This window comes from Aspergillus campestris (assembly GCF_002847485.1).
Source record: "Aspergillus campestris IBT 28561 chromosome Unknown P168scaffold_1, whole genome shotgun sequence".
Taxonomy (NCBI): domain Eukaryota; kingdom Fungi; phylum Ascomycota; class Eurotiomycetes; order Eurotiales; family Aspergillaceae; genus Aspergillus; species Aspergillus campestris.
The window spans coordinates 3,853,321-3,873,200 of record NW_020194336.1 but is presented as its reverse complement, the minus strand read 5'-3'; the positions used below and the strand labels follow the sequence as shown (position 1 = coordinate 3,873,200).

General features: G+C 52.1%; 8 protein-coding genes across 8 annotated transcripts; 3 read left to right on the top strand and 5 right to left on the bottom strand.

Moving 5' to 3' along the window:
* Window positions 1-33: 33 nt before the first annotated feature.
* On the bottom strand, window positions 34-1,981 carry P168DRAFT_247597 (H(+)-transporting V1 sector ATPase subunit H). Its single transcript, XM_024834086.1, has 3 exons — window positions 1,668-1,981; window positions 1,042-1,567; window positions 34-991 (listed from the first exon to the last, which is right to left on the bottom strand). Exons 1-3 carry the CDS (start codon window positions 1,969-1,971, stop codon window positions 379-381), a joined length of 1,443 nt encoding a protein of 480 aa, XP_024697648.1. The 5' UTR covers window positions 1,972-1,981; the 3' UTR covers window positions 34-378.
* Window positions 1,982-2,220: 239 nt separating this feature from the next.
* Window positions 2,221-5,380, top strand: P168DRAFT_263448 (M protein repeat protein). The gene is made up of 3 exons (XM_024834800.1): window positions 2,221-2,723; window positions 2,794-4,262; window positions 4,322-5,380. The coding sequence occupies exons 1-3, from the start codon at window positions 2,549-2,551 to the stop codon at window positions 5,261-5,263; spliced, it is 2,586 nt and encodes an 861-aa protein (XP_024697647.1). The 5' UTR covers window positions 2,221-2,548; the 3' UTR covers window positions 5,264-5,380.
* Window positions 5,381-5,938: 558 nt separating this feature from the next.
* On the bottom strand, window positions 5,939-6,690 carry P168DRAFT_29867 (ankyrin repeat domain-containing protein). Its single transcript, XM_024838286.1, has 4 exons — window positions 6,638-6,690; window positions 6,564-6,583; window positions 6,330-6,458; window positions 5,939-6,252 (listed from the first exon to the last, which is right to left on the bottom strand). Coding segments are annotated over exons 1-4 (363 nt in total). The 5' UTR covers window positions 6,639-6,690; the 3' UTR covers window positions 5,939-6,039.
* A 224-nt stretch (window positions 6,691-6,914) lies between these two features.
* On the top strand, window positions 6,915-8,686 carry P168DRAFT_287123 (WD40 repeat domain-containing protein). The gene has a single exon (XM_024836506.1). The coding sequence runs from the start codon at window positions 7,124-7,126 to the stop codon at window positions 8,480-8,482; it is 1,359 nt and encodes a 452-aa protein (XP_024697645.1). The 5' UTR covers window positions 6,915-7,123; the 3' UTR covers window positions 8,483-8,686.
* Window positions 8,687-9,279: 593 nt separating this feature from the next.
* Window positions 9,280-12,125, top strand: P168DRAFT_324082 (uncharacterized protein; the record flags this gene model as incomplete). Its single annotated transcript, XM_024840781.1, has 8 exons — window positions 9,280-9,284; window positions 9,339-9,361; window positions 9,439-9,914; window positions 9,973-10,143; window positions 10,209-10,442; window positions 10,501-11,090; window positions 11,140-11,430; window positions 11,483-12,125. The coding sequence occupies 8 exons, from the start codon at window positions 9,280-9,282 to the stop codon at window positions 12,123-12,125; spliced, it is 2,433 nt and encodes an 810-aa protein (XP_024697644.1).
* A 285-nt stretch (window positions 12,126-12,410) lies between these two features.
* P168DRAFT_301635 (prefoldin subunit 5) lies at window positions 12,411-13,381 on the bottom strand. Its single transcript, XM_024838550.1, has 4 exons — window positions 13,202-13,381; window positions 12,789-13,075; window positions 12,610-12,727; window positions 12,411-12,555 (listed from the first exon to the last, which is right to left on the bottom strand). The coding sequence occupies exons 1-4, from the start codon at window positions 13,248-13,250 to the stop codon at window positions 12,488-12,490; spliced, it is 522 nt and encodes a 173-aa protein (XP_024697643.1). The 5' UTR covers window positions 13,251-13,381; the 3' UTR covers window positions 12,411-12,487.
* A 2,712-nt stretch (window positions 13,382-16,093) lies between these two features.
* On the bottom strand, window positions 16,094-17,280 carry P168DRAFT_324080 (nucleotide triphosphate diphosphatase NUDT15). The gene is made up of 3 exons (XM_024840780.1): window positions 16,898-17,280; window positions 16,626-16,831; window positions 16,094-16,468 (listed from the first exon to the last, which is right to left on the bottom strand). The coding sequence occupies exons 1-3, from the start codon at window positions 16,983-16,985 to the stop codon at window positions 16,268-16,270; spliced, it is 495 nt and encodes a 164-aa protein (XP_024697642.1). The 5' UTR covers window positions 16,986-17,280; the 3' UTR covers window positions 16,094-16,267.
* Window positions 17,281-17,422: 142 nt separating this feature from the next.
* Window positions 17,423-19,777, bottom strand: P168DRAFT_308740 (putative proline--tRNA ligase AIM10). The gene is made up of 7 exons (XM_024839232.1): window positions 19,607-19,777; window positions 19,479-19,557; window positions 19,383-19,426; window positions 19,243-19,333; window positions 19,110-19,189; window positions 18,930-19,059; window positions 17,423-18,881 (listed from the first exon to the last, which is right to left on the bottom strand). The coding sequence occupies exons 1-7, from the start codon at window positions 19,706-19,708 to the stop codon at window positions 17,494-17,496; spliced, it is 1,914 nt and encodes a 637-aa protein (XP_024697641.1). The 5' UTR covers window positions 19,709-19,777; the 3' UTR covers window positions 17,423-17,493.
* Between the last annotated feature and the right edge of the window lie 103 nt (window positions 19,778-19,880).

Below are 19,880 nucleotides of genomic sequence, written 5' to 3'. Positions count from 1 at the left end.
TGTTATATACACTTCTCGATTCCATTCTAGCTGCTTGGTTTCAACCTATTAAGCTATGGCTCTTACAAAGCGAATTTAAAGCTGTACGCTTGATACATGCATAGAAAGAAGGTTGACGTCCTTCGTTATGGAATGTATATATCCTGTGAAACTTGACCTTAGTTCACCATGGCGTGCCTTGTCTTCTCGTTTGAGTTGTGATCGGTAGATGTAATGTTGAATTGATATAGTAGGCTAGACAGACAGACCCAAGTGGAAGATGTTGGTAGAAATAATCCTTTAAAGGGAAAAGCGATTGGGTGGTATAGACACGGACGCTTGCGCATATTACAGTCGAAGACAAAAAGTACAAAAAAAAAAAAAAAAACAGATTTCGAATCAGCTGTCAAACGTATACCGCAACCACTCGCCCACCGCACGCAGACTCTCCCATCTAACCGACTCGTCCTTATCAGCCATCAGCTCCATGACTCTCGTCTTCAGGCCAAGTCTCTCGAGCTGGTTACGTCGCTCAGGCAGCTCCTTGACCAGATGGCCGACGTCGTTGCAGCCGATGGCGAGCACCTGTTTGTCGTTGTCCCAGCTCTTGGTGAGGATCTCGGCGAGCTTCTTGGGGAGAGCGCCGTTGGAGTCGTCGAGGATGCGGCGGGCGTTGTCTTTCCAGAAGGTGGGGTTGCGGTGGGGCGGGGACCACCGCAGGTGGCCGGATTGGAGCTCCGCGGCGTACTGGTCGAAGGTGGTTTGCGTCTTGGTATACTCGTCGAGCACCTCGGTGAGGTACTTTAGGTCTTCGAGGAGGTCCGGGTCTGTCAGGTGGCGGCCTGAGAGGTTGGTGAGGAGCGCGGGGAGGCGCACGAAGACGGCGATGGGGAGGAGGTTGCTGCGGTTGGTTGAGAGGAGGTTTTTGAGCGTTGCGAGGAGGAGACGCGTGGTCTTTTCCTTGGGGGAGAGGCGCAGGAGTTGCGTGTAGAGTTGGATGAATTCGTAGTCGCTGCGTTGGTGAGTATTGGGGGGTATTGCTGGGTTGGAGGAGGAACATACTCTTGAATTTCATCACCGATCAGGCGCCCTTCAAAGCTCAGCTGCCACATTACCAACAGGACTCTATATAGAAGTTGGAGGCCAACCCCGCCGGCGAGGCCTGGCTCCGCGGATCGCGAGCTGCCTACTAGCGTGCTGGCGCTGCTGCCGTTATCCTTGGCTCCTGCGGCGGCACGTAGGATGTCAATCAACGGGGATACCGTCTGGTCCCGCTGCTCCCAGAAGATCACGCGGGACCGCGAGTTCCGCAATAATGCCGACAGCTCCTGCACCCCGATGTCCTGCAGTCCGCTGTCTTGGTTTTGCGTCAGGGACGACAGGTATGTGTACAGGGGTGGGAGTGCCTCGTCATCCCTTGCGGCTGGCTTGGACGTCGACGACAGGCTGATCGATACCAGTTTCGTGAGGCAGGTGGAGGTGAGGAGCGGGATGGGATCTTCCGCGTTGGTCGAGTGTCGCAGGAGGGGGAGGAAGGACTTGTAGGGGGCGGGGTGCGCAATCAATTCGGAGGAGAGAGACGGGACATCTGTGATACCATAGGATTAACACCGGTAATTTTAACCCCAATTTCAAATCCTTTCTGGTCGTTCTCTATCGTAGGACCCAGGAGGAAGGGTGTAACCCACCGTTGATCAAGTCCACGGTCAAAACGAGGATATACTGGACGATATCGGACCGCCGCGAGGCAGCCTCCAGCACACTCTGTCCCTCGGGGCCGCCCGCCAGGAGACTGACGTAGCCCGGGAGATCCCCCTCAATCGTCTGAATGCGTTGTTCCTTGCGAACCTTATCCACGGCCTTGATTTTCTTCAGATGATCTTCCGTAATGCTGCCAGCTCGGACAGCTCCATCCCATGGGATCGGGCGTGCTCGGATGTTGTTCTGCAACGAGCTGAGATAGGTGGGGGGCTCCAACGACATAGTCGACATGGTAGCGAGGAAGCCGACCGGCGGGGGGGAAAGACGAAGAACAGAGGAGCAACTTGCTCGACAGGGGAATGGGAAGAGAAGGTGAGGGGAAAGATAAGGGATCGTATGCCGGATCAGCTTCGGGTGACGAGTGACGAGTGAGGTAGGCCTGAGGACCGAGATCACGTTGCCAAGCCGGGGACTTAATCTCTCGCCGCTCTCGTCCACGCAATCACCCACTCTTTGCTACGGATTCGTGCTGGACCCCCCATTTCTTCCTGTTTCATGTTCCTTTCTCTTGTCTTCTTTTCCTCTTTTCTACAGTTACCTGGATTCCCTTGGTTCAGGATTGTTTATCGGGTTTTGGCTTTCTAGGAGACTTTTGTTGTCCCCGTATACCGAATCCTGGAGCAAACAACAAGCTATCTCGCTCGACTTTCTCTACCTACGACCTGACGACCCACAGCTATCAGGTCGCATTCAATTGTTGGTCGCATGGCCCATCGCCACTCATGAACTAATCCCGCATCGATCGAGTTGGTCGCGACACCCTTGCATACGATAGTTCGCAACGATAGCTTCCCCCGTTCGTTTGACGATGGCGCAGACCCCGCAATCCCCGAAACAGAAATGGAAGGTCGGCTCTTTCTTCCAGCAGGCCGTCGCGGGGGTGGAGTCCAAGTTGGATTTGATATTAGCGGAGGAGGAGGACAGGAAACAGCTGGAACAACTGCAGGCGAAGAATAACCCGGCGCAGGCAAACCAGACGGGCAGTACGGTGCCTCCGACTCTAATCTGAGTGGCTTCTGTTTCGGTGTTGTTCGCACGGCTAACGGGTCGCAGACCTCTCGCGTAGCTCGTCCAATGCGCGCAAGAATGATAGACAGAATCGGCTCCAGGAACGCCTGGCACGAGCCGTCGTGGGGTCCAACGGCGGCCCCAATGCGTCCACCTCTTCCTCCCCGAGTCGGCCCGCCTCCCCCGTGACCAGTTCGATAGCGAGTAACGATGCGCGATCAAGTATGGATGCGGAATTTAGAGTCACCTCGCCTCTGGCCAATGCTGTAGACGTCGCTTCGAACCAGACCGCGTCGGATGATGCCCCAGCTACAGCGGTCCCACGGGCAAGCTATGATTCGGGGATCTCCTCGAGGAATTCGAAAGACATAGGCGCCTCTTCGACGGATAATGCTACAGTACAAGAAGGAGGATCTGAGTTACCAGTCCGATCTGCGAGTGCCGCAAATCGACCCTCTGACGATACGGGGGCGCGCCCGTCGAACGAGCTCGCGCGTAGTGCGGCTGACTCCCCTGCGGAGCCGGAACAAGACGATACCACTCAATTACGGACGGAAAATGACGAAGCCGAGTCCGAACGACAGCAGGAAATCTACGGATATATCGAACGTATCGATGCGTTACAGTCTAAACTCAAGTACCTCGCAAAAGAGGCCGCCGAGTCTGCCAAAAAGGCAGCGGCCACAGCGGAGCCTGGAAGTGTGGAGAAGCAGCTCCGTGAGAAGGACGAAAAGATTGCCCTATTGCTCGAGGAAGGCCAAAAACTTTCGAAATCCGAGATGGACCACCGGGCCGCCCTCAGGAAGCTCCGGAGTCAGTTCTCCGAGAACTCAAAGGCCCAGGTAGAAACTAAGAAGAGAATGGATCGGCTGGAGCTGGATGTAGCCAACGCTGAAGCCCGTGCCAAACGCGCCGAAGCGGCCGAGAAGAGGGCCAACGAATCGCTCTCTTCCCAAGCGAAGACCGCTCGCGATCTCGAAGCAGCCGTGAATGAGCGGAACGCGCTCACTCAAACCGTGCAGGAGATGAAAGCACAACTCGCTCGAGCTACCGCCCGGGCTGAATCTGCCGAATCCAAAGCCCAGTCCGATGCTTTGGAGAAGGAGAAGCGCCGGGTCAGTCAACTCGAAGAGGAGTTGTCCAACGCAAAATCCGAACGGGATGCCAACGAGGAAGCGTTACGACGAGAAATCGATAATCTCAAAGAAAAGGGTGAACAAGAACGGGAACGAACCCGCATGCTGGAGGCAGAGTCAAAGAATGAACAGGCGGTTTTGGAAAGTAAGCTGGAGTCTCTTCGCTCTCGCGCAGAGGAAGCGTCTTCGGGAGTGGCCGGTGATGCACAGGCCAAGCTCCTGCGCCAGGTTGAAACCTTGCAAACCCAATATGCCGTTGCCAGCGAGAACTGGCAGACCTTGGAGGGCTCACTGCTGGCACGGCTGGCCAGCGTGGAGAAGGAACGGGACGAGGCCGCGCGACGAGAAGGGGAGATGCGACGGAAGGTTCGCGAAGCGGTACGTATATAACTTTGGCTCACACCTTCCCCGCCATGTGGTACTGACCGTCTGGATAGAATCTCAAGGTGAAACGGGTGGAAGAAGAACTCGACAACGCCAAGGACACCGAGCACGACCTCGAAAGCAAGCTAGAGGAGCGTGCACAGGAGTTACAAAAGCTAGAGCAGCGACTCCAGAAAGCCCAGCACGAGCTCGAATCAGCCCAAAAGGACTTCGTCGAGCAGAAGAAGGTCTCCGACGCGATCTGGGCGCAGAAGCTAGAAGAAGAACAAGCCAAATGGCGAGACCTAGCCATGCCAGCCCCGAGTTTCCTCAAGCAGTCGCGGAACGCCTCGCCCGTGGCATTCAACCGCCGACCCAGCACCCTAGAAGCCGCCGCACCTCTATCCGACTCCCGCCCACTAAGCCGTCGCTCATCAAACCTGCCTATGTCTCCCGAGATCGGCACCCCGCCCCGCCAGAACTCTTTCCCGCTGTCAACTCAAGCAAGCATGTCTCCTGTAATCAACAGCGCCTCGACCGCCAACATGGCCGAGCCCTCAGCGATGGCCTTCGACTCAGACGAGTTCTTCACCGGCTCCGGCTCCCCGTCTGCATTCGGCGGCGCCCCCACCCAACACTCTCGCGGGATCAACGACCTGATCTCGGAATCGACCGTCGGCGCCGGTCCCTCGGTACAACTCGTCGAGCGCATGAGCGCCACCGTGCGTCGCCTGGAGAGCGAACGCGCAGCATCCAAGGACGAGCTCACCCGGATTACCTCCCAGCGCGACGAAGCGCGACAACAGGTCGTGGACTTGATGCGTGAATCCGACGAGAAGAAGGCCTCCGACGCTCGCATCCAGGAACTCCAGAAGGACATCGCGGCGCTCGACGAGCGCTATCAGACTACGTTGGAGATGCTCGGCGAGAAGAGCGAGCAGGTTGAAGAGCTGCAGGCTGATGTGGCGGACTTGAAGAGGATCTACCGGGAGTTGGCGGATAGTACGATGAAGTAGGCAGTGATGGTGTATAGCCTTTACCTTTATTCCGTTATAATATTTCGCTGGCACATATTCCCCCTTTCTTTGGCTTATTCCCCATTTGTACATAATATCTTTGGCGTTTCTTGGCTACTATCTATTTATTTATCTTCCTCTTTCCCTTTTCATTTTTTAGACATGGTCCAAGGATTGGCCTGGTCAAATTCTACGGAACATCATTTTGTTATGCTCCGGTACCAACTGACTGGCACCGCTATACTTGCGCAAGGCCTGGGTATGCATTCGCATTCACATCTTATTTAACGTAGAAAGCACCTCAAACATCTACAACTCAATCCCTTCCCGCTCAGCAGTCTGCACAACATACTCCCGCACCTAGAGATACAATCAGTCCGTCTCCGCAACAATCATCTAACCCACAAGCACAAAACAGGACGGGAGAACCTACCTTCCCATCCGGAGCCAAATCAATAGCCAACTGACCATCCGCATCCCTCTTATCCGGCTCCGCACCCGCCTTCAGCAACATAATCGCCGCGTCGCCGTGGCCCTCCGCGATCGCCTGATGCAGGGCCGTCAAGCCGTCCATATCGCTGGCGTTGACGGGGCTCTTTCCCACTTCGAGAAGCTCCTTGATGATCGCCGTTGAGCCGATCGCTGCCGCGCGGTGGAGGGGCAGCTGGCCGCGTCTGTCTTTGACGCGGGCGCTGCATTTGTGGGAGAGGAGGGTGCGGATGGTGGAGAGGTTGCCTTTGGAGGCGGCGAAGTGGAGGGAGTTCTGGGGGGTTTCATTAGATCGGAGCTGCCGTGGGTAATCTCTTTGATTTGTATAGAGATTGAAATAGACAAAAGGACGGTTTTTCAAGGTGGGAGGGAATTACCTGGCCTGAGTTACTGGTGACAGTGGCGTCTGCGCCTTTGCGGAGAAGCAGATCGAGCATGGGGTCGCCTTCGGCGTTTTTGAGACTCGTGGCGATCATGAGTGGTGTCCAGCCGGATCCATCCTGTTCTCACCATATTGACGTTGGTTAGATGCTATATGTTGCTGTGTGTTTATCATGGGAGCTAGGAGGGAGCTCACCTCCACGTCTGGATCGAAGTTCTTGGTTGCGACTAGTTGCTCCACGATGTCCCGGTGGTTGTATGCGACGGCCCAGTGGATGGGAAGCCGCTCGTCATCGTCTTTCAGGGTTGCGAGTTTCGGGTTTGCCTATATCAGGGAGATTCGTGTGAGTATGTACGTAGGCTTAGATAGGTATTGTGGTGGCGTGGGCAGCTCTAGTGACGATGCGGGGTTGCGCCAGTAAATACATACGTTTAAGAGAGATTCGACCACTTGAGCTGTTGAATGGTTAGCTTGAAGATTATAGTGTGTGAAGGAAGACTTACTCTTGCCCTCTCGAGCGGCCTCGTGCAGAGGGAATTTGGAAGTCTGATCTGGCTCCATGATGGGATGTCTGATGATAAGCATATAGTGTAGAGTCGAGCTCCGGCGATGATCGATGGATCCCGTTGAGCTTCCCGCTGTCTGCTCTGTGATTGGCTGGTCAGGACTGGAGTGGCTTGGATGCCGTGGTGCCTGAGGCAGGCACACCGCTCGCCGCCCGCGGATTCTTCTTCATGATGGAATCACGACGGGCTATCTATCCTTCTCCACGCCAACTCACTCTCCCACGCCTCTCTCTGTTACTTATAGGTCGCTTGCACGGCTTATTCCCTTATCAGTTGATTTCTTTATTCCATCAACTCTCGCAATACATCGTCTCTGAGGAGCAGACGCAAGCGACACGTCCGGTTCCCCTTCGCGTCCTCTCCGAGCGACCCTAGGCTCGACTTCCCCCCGACGCAATTAATTCATAGCCATCTATCAACACAATGGATGTCGCTTCGACCACACCAGAAGATGCCGTGCGCATCTCCGCCAAGAGAACCGCGGACCTGTTCGGCCCCGACTATCTGATGGTGACCCCGTCCGTCACCAACGGGTCCATTGGCCTCTCCTACCGACGAAAAGCAGAGTACGACGACGTGAAGGAACTGCCCCCAGCACTCGCCGCGAAACAAGCCCAGGCCGCTGCCGCAGGCCGTGCGAAGCGACCGAAAACCCAACCGCAGGCGCAGGCCAACGTGGATCAGAGTGGCGGGTCGATGTCTCTGGTGAAGAAGGGCCCCAGTCCGAGTGCGGGCGGTGTCGGTGGTGAGAATCAACCGAAGAGCTTAGTTCAGCGACCGTCGGCGACGCGACAACAGCGACCGGATTGGCACGCGCCGTGGAAGCTGATGCGCGTGATCTCGGGACATCTGGGGTGGGTGCGAGCGCTGGCGGTGGAACCGAACAACGAGTGGTTTGCGAGCGGTGCGGGCGATCGAACGATCAAGATCTGGAATCTGGCGACGGGACAGCTGCGACTCACCCTGACGGGCCATATCTCGACCGTCCGTGGATTGGCGGTGTCTCCCCGACACCCCTACCTTTTCTCCTGCGGCGAGGATAAGATGGTCAAATGTTGGGATTTGGAAACCAACAAGGTCATCCGGCATTACCACGGCCATCTGAGCGGTGTCTACTCGCTCTCGCTGCACCCAAACCTGGACCTTCTGGTTACCGGTGGTCGGGACGGTGTCGCCCGAGTGTGGGACATGCGCACGCGCAGCAACGTCCATGTCTTGTCGGGCCACAAGGGCACCGTGGCCGACGTCAAGTGCCAGGAAGCCGACCCGCAGATCATTACGGGGTCTCTGGATGCTACGGTCCGCCTGTGGGATCTGGCCGCCGGCAAGTCGATGGGGGTGCTCACGCACCACAAGAAGGGCATCCGCAACATCGCCATCCACCCGCGGGAGTTCACCTTCGCCAGTGCCAGCACCGGCAGCATCAAGCAGTGGAAGTGTCCCGAGGGCGCCTTCATGCAGAATTTCGAAGGCCACAACGCCATCGTCAACTCCATCGCCGTCAACGAAGACAACGTCATGTTCTCCGGCGGCGACAACGGCTCCATGTGCTTCTGGGACTGGAAGACGGGCCACCGCTTCCAGACCATGGATACCATGGCGCAACCCGGTTCGCTGGATGCGGAGGCCGGCATCATGGCGTCGACCTTTGATCGCACCGGTCTCCGTCTATTCACGGGCGAGGCCGACAAGACCATCAAAGTGTGGAAGCCCGATGATGAGGCCACCGAAGAGTCGCATCCTCTCGCGTGGCAACCGACCCTGGGACGGCAGAGATACTAATGCGTGATGCTTCAGACTGATTCTTATACCCCGTTCAATCAGTTTGTCAGGAAAGAGGAGATACTTGAGGAAACCATGCTTGTTTTGGTGCAGCTTCACGGAGTTCCGGTGGATTGAGGTTTATATGTTGTCTTTAGATATGATGGTTTCTCCCTGTAAGGGCACAAAAAGGATATAATTGCCCATGACTGAATTGTATTATATGATGTTAGATAGATATCTAACCTGGGCTATCCCGAGCATTGCTGATTCTACCTCTATATGGTATACATTGTACACCTACAATTGATTATCTAGCCTACTTACAGCGAGGTAGCCCAGAGTGATAGACTGAGTGACCGTGGACCCAAACTGCAATTTCCTATTTGGGAAAGTATGTCACCAGTTCATTCATCCAAACAACATCATCAAATTGCTTCTTTGCTTTCCTTTCACTTGCTTGTCCCAAGTGCTGCAATCACTGTTTGCTTTCCTTCTGCCAATGAATGCATCTATCTGATTTCTCCCATGGTGTGTTTGTGCCTGTATGCTGTGAATGGAATTGATCTTGATTCTTCATCTCCCATACCTTTATTTATTGCCAATCTTCCACTGCCTTTTCTTTCTAATCTTCAGATCTCTTCTCTATCCCATGTTCTCCATCTCCATCTCTTCTCATCCAGACTCTTACAGGTTGTCTCCTGCCAAAGTCGGGTTTTCTAGTGTTGTAATCTTCGTGTCGTTTCAATCCGCTTATCCTACTGTTCTGACATTCTGATTCCATTTATCCAGGCTAACCCACTCTGGATTTCATCAAAATGGAGTGAGTAGCCAAGAAATCTTCAGACAGGAAGGAATATACTGACATACCTCCCAGTCCTGAGTCGTCAGCAGCCGAAGGTAAGTGTGATGTACCCTGACAGGATCATCTGAACGGATCCAACTGCTTTGACATACCCTCACTGACTTGTCTTCAGAATGGCAGCTTGTAGGATATGGGCGAAAGTCTCTGAAACCTCATGCATCAAAGCCTACGCCTGCCAAACCTACCAACCTCAGCCAGCCAGATCAAACACAGCCTACTAACTCGACCCAACCTGTCCAGCGTCCTGAGCCTGTCTGCAAAGATCAACCTACTGCCAGCAAAACACAGCCGGCAGCCCTAAAGGGACCGCAGAAACAACAGAAAGCCCAGGTTCCGTATTCCCAGGCCCCTAAAAGACCAGCTCCTCATACCGCTACGCAGCCTAGAGGTGGTTATCAGAGCGCCAGAGGACGGGGAGGGTCCAATGTGAAACGTGGACAGGGAACGCCAGCTCGACAATCCAGCCGTCTTTTCAGCGATTCCCCTGCTAAGTCAAAGTGGAGAGCGGGCACCCCGCCTACAGGTGAGGATATTGTTCGATCGAACCCTATCCAGATCAAGCTGATCGTGGGAATCTGCATAGCGTCTGTGAGGTTATCTATTCCATGGGGGTCATTCAAACACGAGTAAGACCTTCACGACTCAGAACGGCAGCCATAGGACTTACCCCGTTTCCTCCTCACGCAGATTCTTTGCAGCAGCAAGATCATCCGTGATGGGCAGCGACTCATCTTCGACTCAGTGTCGATATGAAGTCTTTGAAGTGATCAACCGGAAGACTGGTGCCTACGTTAAACCCCCTCATTTTTCAGACCGTGTATGCCACAGCCCTCTCCCAGCAACAATAGTAGTCACGGTTTATGCTCACTGCAATATATATAGTTGATCCTTCTATGGGGTGAGCCGTCGCAAGCGGCATCTGCTCAAGACCTTCTTCAATTGGTTTTGAATAAATGCAAAAGCATTTCATCGACCCTGAAGAAGAAATCAGAGTGGGCCAGAATCCACGGCCATTCTGAAACCAAGGAAGCCATGTTCGAGTTGCAAGAGCGACATGGAGCTATCTTACAGCAACTTCGAAGACCGCCAGAGTCGCTTGCAATGTACCCTGAACAGGTCGGTGTGTGCCTTGCCTCTCAAACATTTAACTGCTTTCTGACTCCTTTGAATTCAGTTGCTCTTCTTATGGCCACGGGACGGCCCGTCTCTCCGAGATTCTCTTGGGCCACAGCTGGAAGCCTTGGACACCATTCGGGCGAAGTTCGCGTGTCATCTGTTCATTCCAAACGGCCTTGCGGACTTCATCTGTGTCGTTGGTTGTGATCATGACACGATCAAGGAAATTGTTCGCCGCCTGAGGACAAAGTGGAGCGAAATAATCGCGAGCAGCAGCGTCAAGGCTAAAGTTTATGTCGTCGAACCCCCACCGTCCGGCACCGTGAGCAGAATCCTTACCGAAAAACCAAAGAATGCGCCTTTCGTGGAACTTGCTCTGGTTCATGACAAGATTGAAGGGACGGCCCTTCAACAGTGGCTGGGACGAGCTGCTTTGATCCTGTCCAAGAACGATACTCGTCTTCTTAACGCCATTGAGAGGTCACTGCGGGGTGTCGCCTTCGTTAGAGGACACTTGCGCATGCGTGTGAACCTTGGCTCGTTTGTTCTCTACGAGTACCGCCGTCCATTGAACGGCAAGTCTTACGATTTTGAAGAGCTCCGGGAGATGCTCCTACATGAGCAAACCAAGGGTCGTTTGATTCCGGGGTAAGTCAATGGAAATTCTACGGTCAAGTAACCACTGACTGTCTTCCAGGTTAAAGACAAAGCAAGATGATCTTCTCCAGAGATGCTATGAAGCAACCGATCTTCTCGCACCATATGAGCGCACGTCGTCGTCGTTGAAAGATCATGAACTTCTGTACTCTGTCAACTTCGAATTCCAAGGGTCGAACACTGCGATGCTACGACTAGAGGCCGAGTTTGCCAAAAGTCCTGGGGCGCACGAATACGAAGTCACGCAAAGAAGATGGCTCAGGCCTCGTGGAAGCGGCTCAGTAACTGAAAATCGTCCTCCCTTGCAGATTGGAGTCGTTGACCTTGAGAGGTAGGAATATGGATCTTCCCCGGTGGATTGTCACCCAAGCTGACTGAATCAGATCGGATTGGCAGATAGAGATCAAATCCCTTGAGTTCTACGAGGCGTCTGCGATCGATTCTAAATTGAGGGCGTTTTCTCACTCTGTGCGGTTCCAGAGAAATTCTGATACTGGCGACATTTGCGCAGCGCCTCGTAGGAAGGTCATATTCCCAGACTCGGATCCAGTCTCACGGTTTGTGGAAAAGACCGCCATTAGGTATCGGCTGAAAGGAACAAGCTATATCTTCGAGATTGCCCGCTATGATGAGTACAGCCGTCCCCGTGGCGCGGCCCTTTTCGGAACTGCCTCGGTCTCTTGGGGAGCGTCTGTGTTCGATCCCAACTGGGACAATTTGTTGGGAGAGCATGCAAACCTACCAGTCGGCCATAGTGCCAGATACAGCCCCGGTCTGCACACGTTCTTCCCATCTCGAGAACCAAGCTCTGAACCAGATTACCCGGGCTTCTGGGAGTTTATCGGCTTGGTAAGACTGGTTGCCGAATTGCTTGGTCCTGTCCGGGCTTTGACTGAGCACGCTGTGCATCCTGCACCTGCTTCGAGGGACGCGAATAACAAGAAAGAGCCGATCTCGTCAAATGATGCAGTGGCTGTTGGTGACCGTGGCGGGATGCTCGATGCTGACCTCGGTACTCTTTTTTGACTGCAGGCCAAAAGAAAAGTGTCTGAAATGGAGCTCGGATTCTGGAAGAACCTCCTCCACGCGGGTTCTATGTTTTACCTGTTTTCTACCGTTTTCACTGCCTGTTTTTCCTCCAGTTCTATGCGGCACCCGGTTATAGCATGTTAGCGTCGACACTACCAGCTACCCCTCTCGTGTGGAATCCGTGCTGGAGATGTGCATGAATCATGTGTCGCGCTAAGGCTTCCTGCAGTTTATGAACGATGAAAGTCTATGCCATAATCGGGATGTATCATTACTCTGTCCACAGCCGCAAATATCATTTCGTCTATCGTAAAATTTTTTCCGACTATAATATTCTGTACACGGAACCTGATATAGATTCAGCCACCGCCCGCGGTAGCGGCAGCAGGGGATTGTGTGCCTTCACTGAGCAGTTTGACCCTCAGAGCTAGACGATGTCAGTAACCACACATACAAGAGTCATATGGAGGGATAACGGTACCTTCTTCGAACAGCCTCTGCTGTTGGCTCTTGGTCTGCACGATCTTCTCCAGCTCCGTCAAATTGGCCTCCAGAACCTTGACCTTGTCATCGTAGAAAGCGATAGCTTTGGCGGGAGTCTATTGTCGTAATTAGCACAAACCCTTCTCCTCAAGAGATAGGGGGGAGGCAAAAACAAACCTTCTCAACATAAAACCCCGTCCCAACATCAACAAGCACCTTCTCCCGATCCGCCATCTTCCCCTTAACGTAGAGCGAGCTCGTCAACGGAACAAGGATATCATCCCGTCCGTCGGTGCCCTTCTTCGACGACCCGACGACACCCTCGTTGATAGAACGCACACAGTCGCGGAACTTGGACTGCGCGGCGCGCAGCTTGGCGTGCGAGGAGGTGAGGTGTTCCAGCTCGGAGGAGATGCGGGATTGGAGGGCGCGGAGTTGTTGCGAGGAGAGGGAGCCGAGGTTTACTGTTTTCGTGCAATTATAATGTCAGTCTAGGATACGAGGTACCATTGGAATGGGTCTTCTTTTGGGTGTCTTTTGTGTTTTTTTGTTGGGGGGGTTCGAATTGGTGGGTTGGATGGCTGGTTTACCTGCTCCGGGGGGTGCTCCTCCCTCTGCGGGGGAATCTTGAGGGGCCATTTTTCGCGACGTTGGTTTGGTTTCTGCTGGCTTTCTTTCTGTCTTTCTTTTCAGAGCCCGAGTAGCGTGTCACTCCAGATGATCAAGAAGGCCTGCCCGGCTGCGCTGATAGGTATTACGGCCGTGTGGGCTTTCCGTTGGAGATGTTCTTCCGATTGATGTACAGAGGGAGGATAACGAGCTAAAGTTGGTGGGAGGGGAGCTGCTGATTAGTCATGAGTTGTGCTGGTGATTGATGAGTCAGGTTATCTTTATGTGTTTTATGTGATTTGTGTATGTGGTGGGGCTGGGTGCCTGATTGGTAGGGCATCCTTGTTTTTTTAGCCTGGGGTTTATTTTATTCCTTCTTGTCTCTACTTCTTTTTTACTATTTCTTCACTGGGTCACGCTGTGGATGTCTGGGAAATCATAATGGTTTTCTATTGTATACTGGGTGCGGTGAATGATACAAAGAGTATGTCAAGATCTATGAAGTTTCATGGAGAAAGCTGTACTGTATCAGATCAGGGCTGCAATCACAGCTCAGATGCAGTATGATATCTAGTCATCGCTGTGTTGCCGTGATGAATGAAGATTCACTATTTGCCTGGATAGCAAATAGTCATAAAGAAACGTAATCACTTAATCATGTCAAAGAGCGTACTTCTTACCTGTGGAGTTTCCGTATATATACCCTGACACCACCTACTTCCAACCTACCAACTTAACCACCTCTCGGACCCATTTCGACATTGATATTGCACCGTATATATCCTAAATATGCAAACCAGAAGCCTTTCAAACCCCAGATTAACTCTTTTTGATATGACTAGAGTGGCCTTGACAAGTCTATTTAGATCTATCCAGATCTATCCAGACCCATTCAGAACCACTGAGATCGACAAGGTACTTTCAGCGGCTTAGTTCAAACCTAGACCGTCTTGCTTCCTTGTCATCAGGACAGACTGGGGATATGGCCATCGCAGCCTTTGACTTTTGCTGGTGCAATGGCCAGCTGACAGAATTTGGCCCTCACAGGTATCGCTGGGCCCACTTATAAAAAGAAAAAGAGGCTTATCTACAAACCCGACAATGCCCACATCATGGATCTCTTTTGTTAGGATATCAGTCATGTCAAGTCTAACCAAATACATATTTGGTATTACAGTGGATGAACCCATCGTTCATGGCCGTGTGGTAGCTATTAGCTATCTTTCTGGCGCGTCAGCGCCCTACCTTTCGGTCAAATCGAGAAGCTGGCCAGACTTCCAATATTCGCGGCATCGTGTTTTGGAAATGGGAAAAATTGCCCACAACATAATGGACTGCACGGAAGCGCTGCGCTGAACGAACCAAAGCTCGTAATCTACGATCTGATATATATATTTTCAACTGTTCAACACACACTGCGAATAATACATTTGCATACCGGCAGTCTACAAGATGCTAGGATAAGTGGGAGATGCTAGGATAAGTGGGCAATCATGAACCCGTCGAATGGTACACAGGCGAATCCTGTTGTCTTTTGGGCTTCTACTAGGGCAACCCAAGACATCGATTTGTCTCAGCTACTGCACCAAGATACCGAATCGACGTTTGATCGGGCTTGATATGGCTGATATCTCAACACTTTACGACAGCCTCCGTCCAGATGAGAAGCAATGTGGAATACCGATTTTTCTTTTACTCAACTTTTCTCGACAATACTTGTCAGCTCGAAAATAGTCTGCAATGTAGGCTGGTATTTATGCTCAAATCTTTCGATATGCGCAGCAAAACCAGACTGGGACTGTCAGTTCATATGTATAATCCGAGCCGTCAAGACGATCAGCTGTCAGAGTCATGGCGCCTTGGAAGAAGTGTCATCTGGATATGCCATAAGTCAATCAAAAGGATCCCCGTTGGTTATTGTGATGAGATAAGTCTGGTTATTGTGCCAGCCAAACTCATAGACACCTGGAAATCTGAGTGATCAAATCCATGCACCCACGTATGGACATGAGCCCTGGGCCCTTTTGCAGAAACACCTCACTCGTGGAGGCCGCTTTGTCAGCCCTATAACCATCAATCATCTGCAGATTCTTGAGACCGATTTGTCGCACATGCTTGTCATGTGGACGCGTGAGCAGACAGTTATTACAGGCGACGTCCACTTTGTCAATGCGAGACTCTTAGTAGTTTGCTCAGCAGAGCAGCCGCTATCTCGTCCAAAAGATTTGTCCCTGTCGAGGCAAGAATCGGCTGCGTGATTGTTGCAGGCTCCTGCGTTGTACGGCGCACATCAGATTGTTAGGGATAGCAGGTCCACAAATGGAAGGACGATGTGCTTCTTCCTCTTTTACTTACCTCCGCTAGATTCCTTGCGTAATCTGCCCTTTGACTCCCCAAAGGGAATCGACAATGGTCAGTATGGCTAGCCCTGTGTATCGTCGGTTGCTTGGAATGTACTCGTGGTCCGAACGGATGTGTGCGTGTTCAGATTTATAGACCCTGTGAACTGCAATTTCAACTCTCGCGGGCTTATTTCATGCAAGTATGTATTGATCAGCTCGATGATGGCGTTTGCGGATCTGCGATATGGAATGACGATGGCCATGTTCTTGGTTTTTCTCGCTATGCATTGAGGTCGGGGGACTTGATAGATAAGGGTTCGCTGGTGCTTGACATCATGAGAAATAGTCTTCGAAGTATATATAGTACAGCCATCGCAATAATCAAGAATTATTCCCTTCATACTTCCCATAGTCTCGGTGTGCGTACAAATAATAGTAGTCAGTATAGACGGGTTCTTCAATCCCAGGGTTTAAGCCAGTACTCAGAACCATCCACATGAAATTTTCAAAGAAACAATGTATATAAATCCTGACAGAAACGATCTAAAGTCTAATCCTCAAAACAAAATGCACATATCAATCTCCATGTTCTAGACAAACAGAAATCCACCCACAGTTAATATCGCACCAGCACAAAGTCTATGGAAGAAAATAAAGAAACGCCAACAAAACCATCGAAATCAATATCTCGGGAGCCTAACGCAGTCAAGCAGTCTGTTTGTAAATATCCCACGGATGCAGGCCGCTTCTCTGACGGAACAGATTGACAAGCGGCGTAAAGAGGACCTTGCCCTCAAAGGTCGCCATCGTGCCCTCCGTCTCTGCCTGGTTGTGCTGTTCGTACAAGGACGCCACATCCTCCCAGCTCGCCCATCTCCATTCTTCGCATTTCTCCGGTTCCATGATCTGTATGTCGTCAGTTATCAAATCCTTTCATCCTGGTATACGTGCCATGACCATCCATCGGAAATGGGGACATGTAAATATAGAAAAAGAACCCCCAAACACACAAAGACAGATAAGAATAAAACAGCCGACGATGAAATCAAAGGGTAGTGCTTACCGTCAGCGTAGCATTCTCGTCCTCCAGCCGACACCCCACAAAGATAGTCACGTAGTGCTTCCCCTCAGACTTCATGACATCGTTGGTAGCAGTGAGGAATTTAATATCCTTCACCTTGACGCCCGTCTCTTCGAGAACCTCTCGCTCTGCGCAGGTCTCAAAGGACTCGTTGAACTCAAGGTGGCCGCCTGGAAGCGCCCAGTGGCCTGTTGTTTCCATGTTAGTATTACCGGTGGTGGCATGAAGGTCAGGGAATAGTATGGGGGACTAACCAGCTCCGTGGCTTCCCTTCCGCTGGCCGAGAATGAACTCGCCTTTGGAATTGAATACGAAGACGCCGACGCCGATACGGGCATTCATTGTTGCTGGTGCTGTGTGAGGTGGTGGAGTATGAGGGGTGTTGTGGGTAATAGAATTTTGAGTTTGGCTGGAGCGGATAGAGCGAAGTAAGTGTCAGAACTTGTAGTACTCCCTTCAGGCGGTATCTGTCTGAATTTATAGATCGACTGATTGAAAGGTATATTGAAAGCAGTACGTATTTTCGTAGGGCGTGGCTTTGTGTGTATAGTCTTTGATATTCTTCCAGCGGACTTCCCTGTGGATGCCTGCGGGTGGTTGTGTGCACCGCCCTGAAATTGAACTGCGCCCGCCTGAGCGTGATAGCGCGCCAATGAGCATGGATAATGTCCACCTGTCGTTCATCCCAGACCCTTGCTCGACAGTATTTTCTTTATCGTGGCTGAAATGAAAGCATATTATCAGTGATGTCATGTCTACTTTTATACGGTCTTACCAATCACAGAGCCATGCTTATATTTACTGTACAAAGTCGTATAATACATCTACTTCCCCACTGCGCCGGCTGCGGTTAGAGCCTCTCCAACAAAGACCGCACAAATCCAGGCAACTGCTCCAGTGACACCTCTTCCCTCAGGTTGTGCAACCGGCGACACTGCACCTCCACCGTCTGCTGGTTCTTCCAGCCTTTGCCAACCACAATGATCACCGGATACCCGATCAGGTCGGCATCGCCCAGTTTCCAACCCATCTGTTTGTTGCGGTCGTCCAGAATGATATCTAGTGGACTGGATTCATCTGCGGCAAGGGTATCGTATATCTTCTCTGCGTCCTTCTCCAGACCTTTGCCCGGAACGACAACGACCTCGTAGGGTGCCATCACTCGCGGCCAGTTCAGCCCCTTTTGGTCAGCCAGGCTGTCGGCCACAGCTGTGATCATGCGCGATACCCCGATGCCGTGGCAGCCCATCTGCATGGGCACAGTCTGGTCAGATGTGCTGGAGCTTCCCGACTCGCGAAGCGCAGCCTTATCGACCATGACAGACGCTTGGAGGACTTGGCTGTACCGGGTGCCAAGGTGGAAAGTGTGGCCTAGTTCGATTGCAGTGTGGGTTTTCACGGTGCCGTCGCCGCATTTGAAGCACCTGTCTCCGTCGTGTATATTGATGATGCTAAGGCCGTTGTTTGTGTGTGGGAAGCGGTCGAGCATGGAGTAATCGATGTCGCTTACTGTACAGTTGACCTGCTGCAGTAGATCACTCAGTGGTGGCCGCTTGTACACCCGCACCTGAGAGTCGTACAAATCGATCACCTGGGGGCGGTGCAAAATCGTCGAAGATCCAGAGGCTTTGTCGGATTTTATTTGCGCCGACCACTGTTCAACAGGGTTTTCAATGCTGAGGTCAAGGTCGATGCCAGCGGCACTTGCTATGGATTTGACGGCATGAGAGTTGACTTCTCGTTCTGTTGGTTCTTCGCTGGGTCCTTGCATGGAAAACTTGGGGTGCCATGCCCTGAGGAGGGTCCTCTTGTCTTTTGAAATCGACAGCCAAAGACCAGTCGATATCGTTGGTGGCGCCTCCGTGGAACCTGCCTCTGTGGCAAAGCCATCTCGGCTCTCTGTGCGCTGCTCCCCAATGTCATGGGATTTTCCATCGGCCAGCTCTTCGTTGTAAACAGTATCGCAACTGGAGCAACTGACGACGGTGTCTTCTCCCTTCGGGCTAGGGAAATGGAATTCATGACTCAAATCACCGCCCATGTTACCTGAGTCGGCTGTGGCAACGAGATACGGTATCTTGAGCTCATTGAAAAGTTGCGTATACGCAGCCTTTACTGAAGTGTAAGTTTGCAGCGCGTTTTCTACATTGTGGTCGAACGTGTAGAGATCTTTCATGATGAACTCCCGCCCACGGAGAAGGCCTTGCCTCGGCCGTGGTTCATCTCGGTATTTCCGAGCTGTACTAATATCAGCACCTGACTTTTATTATCCAATGCTTGACTCACAAATCTGATATACTCGCAGAGGTAAATCACGGTATGATTTTGTGAGACTCCCTACCAGAGTAGTAATCTCTTCCTCGTGCGTAGGCGCCAGAAGCAATCGAGACTCTTTGCGATCAAGAAATTTAAATAGCTACATGCCATGTGAGCAGATGGCAGGGGCATATACCAAGTTGGATTTACCTCTGATCCCTCTTTCAACCGCCCGGATTGCTCCCAGAGTTCCTGGGAAGATATGGACGACAAAGAAACCTTTGAAGCACCTGGAATTTATCAGTCTCGACCATTTCTCCAATAAGAACTCGGTGTAACACACCAACAGATCGCATATACTTGTCAATCAGACGTTCTAGCTTCTCCTGCACACGCAACCCTAGGGGCAGCATGTGAAAGATGCCCGAGTAGGCCTGGAAAACACCGTTAGACCGTGTTGAAGAGAACTATGACGAAACACACCTGTCGAAGAAAGCCACCTCTGACCAAGAGATCGTTGGCATCCTCTATATCACTGTCAATGAGTCCAATCCTCTTGGGCTGGCTTCGTTTAATTACCTTTACTTCCCTGTACATGTTTTTTTGAGACCCCCCCCGTAGGTGTCCAAAAATTAGATGTCCGACTCCTACCATCAATCTATACCATCATTAATACGGCCCTGCTCCCGGGGTCAATAATTCCATACATGATAACTGCATCTGGGCACTCTATGGAGCCGGAGGAATCCCGAGAACGCTCGATGGGGCCCCGAGCAACGGCCCGAGGGCGGCCGACACCCAAGTAGCATGGATCAGGGGATGCGAAAAAAGAAGTAACTCTATAATGAGAAATCTAGCTTTCAATGGCGGCCGTTCATCGTCCAATATGCGGAATCTGGTCTCGTCGCGGATCGCAACAATGGACATTGAAGATGGATATGGCGCGCCGGGTGGTCCGAGCGCCCGGCAAAACCGTTTCTC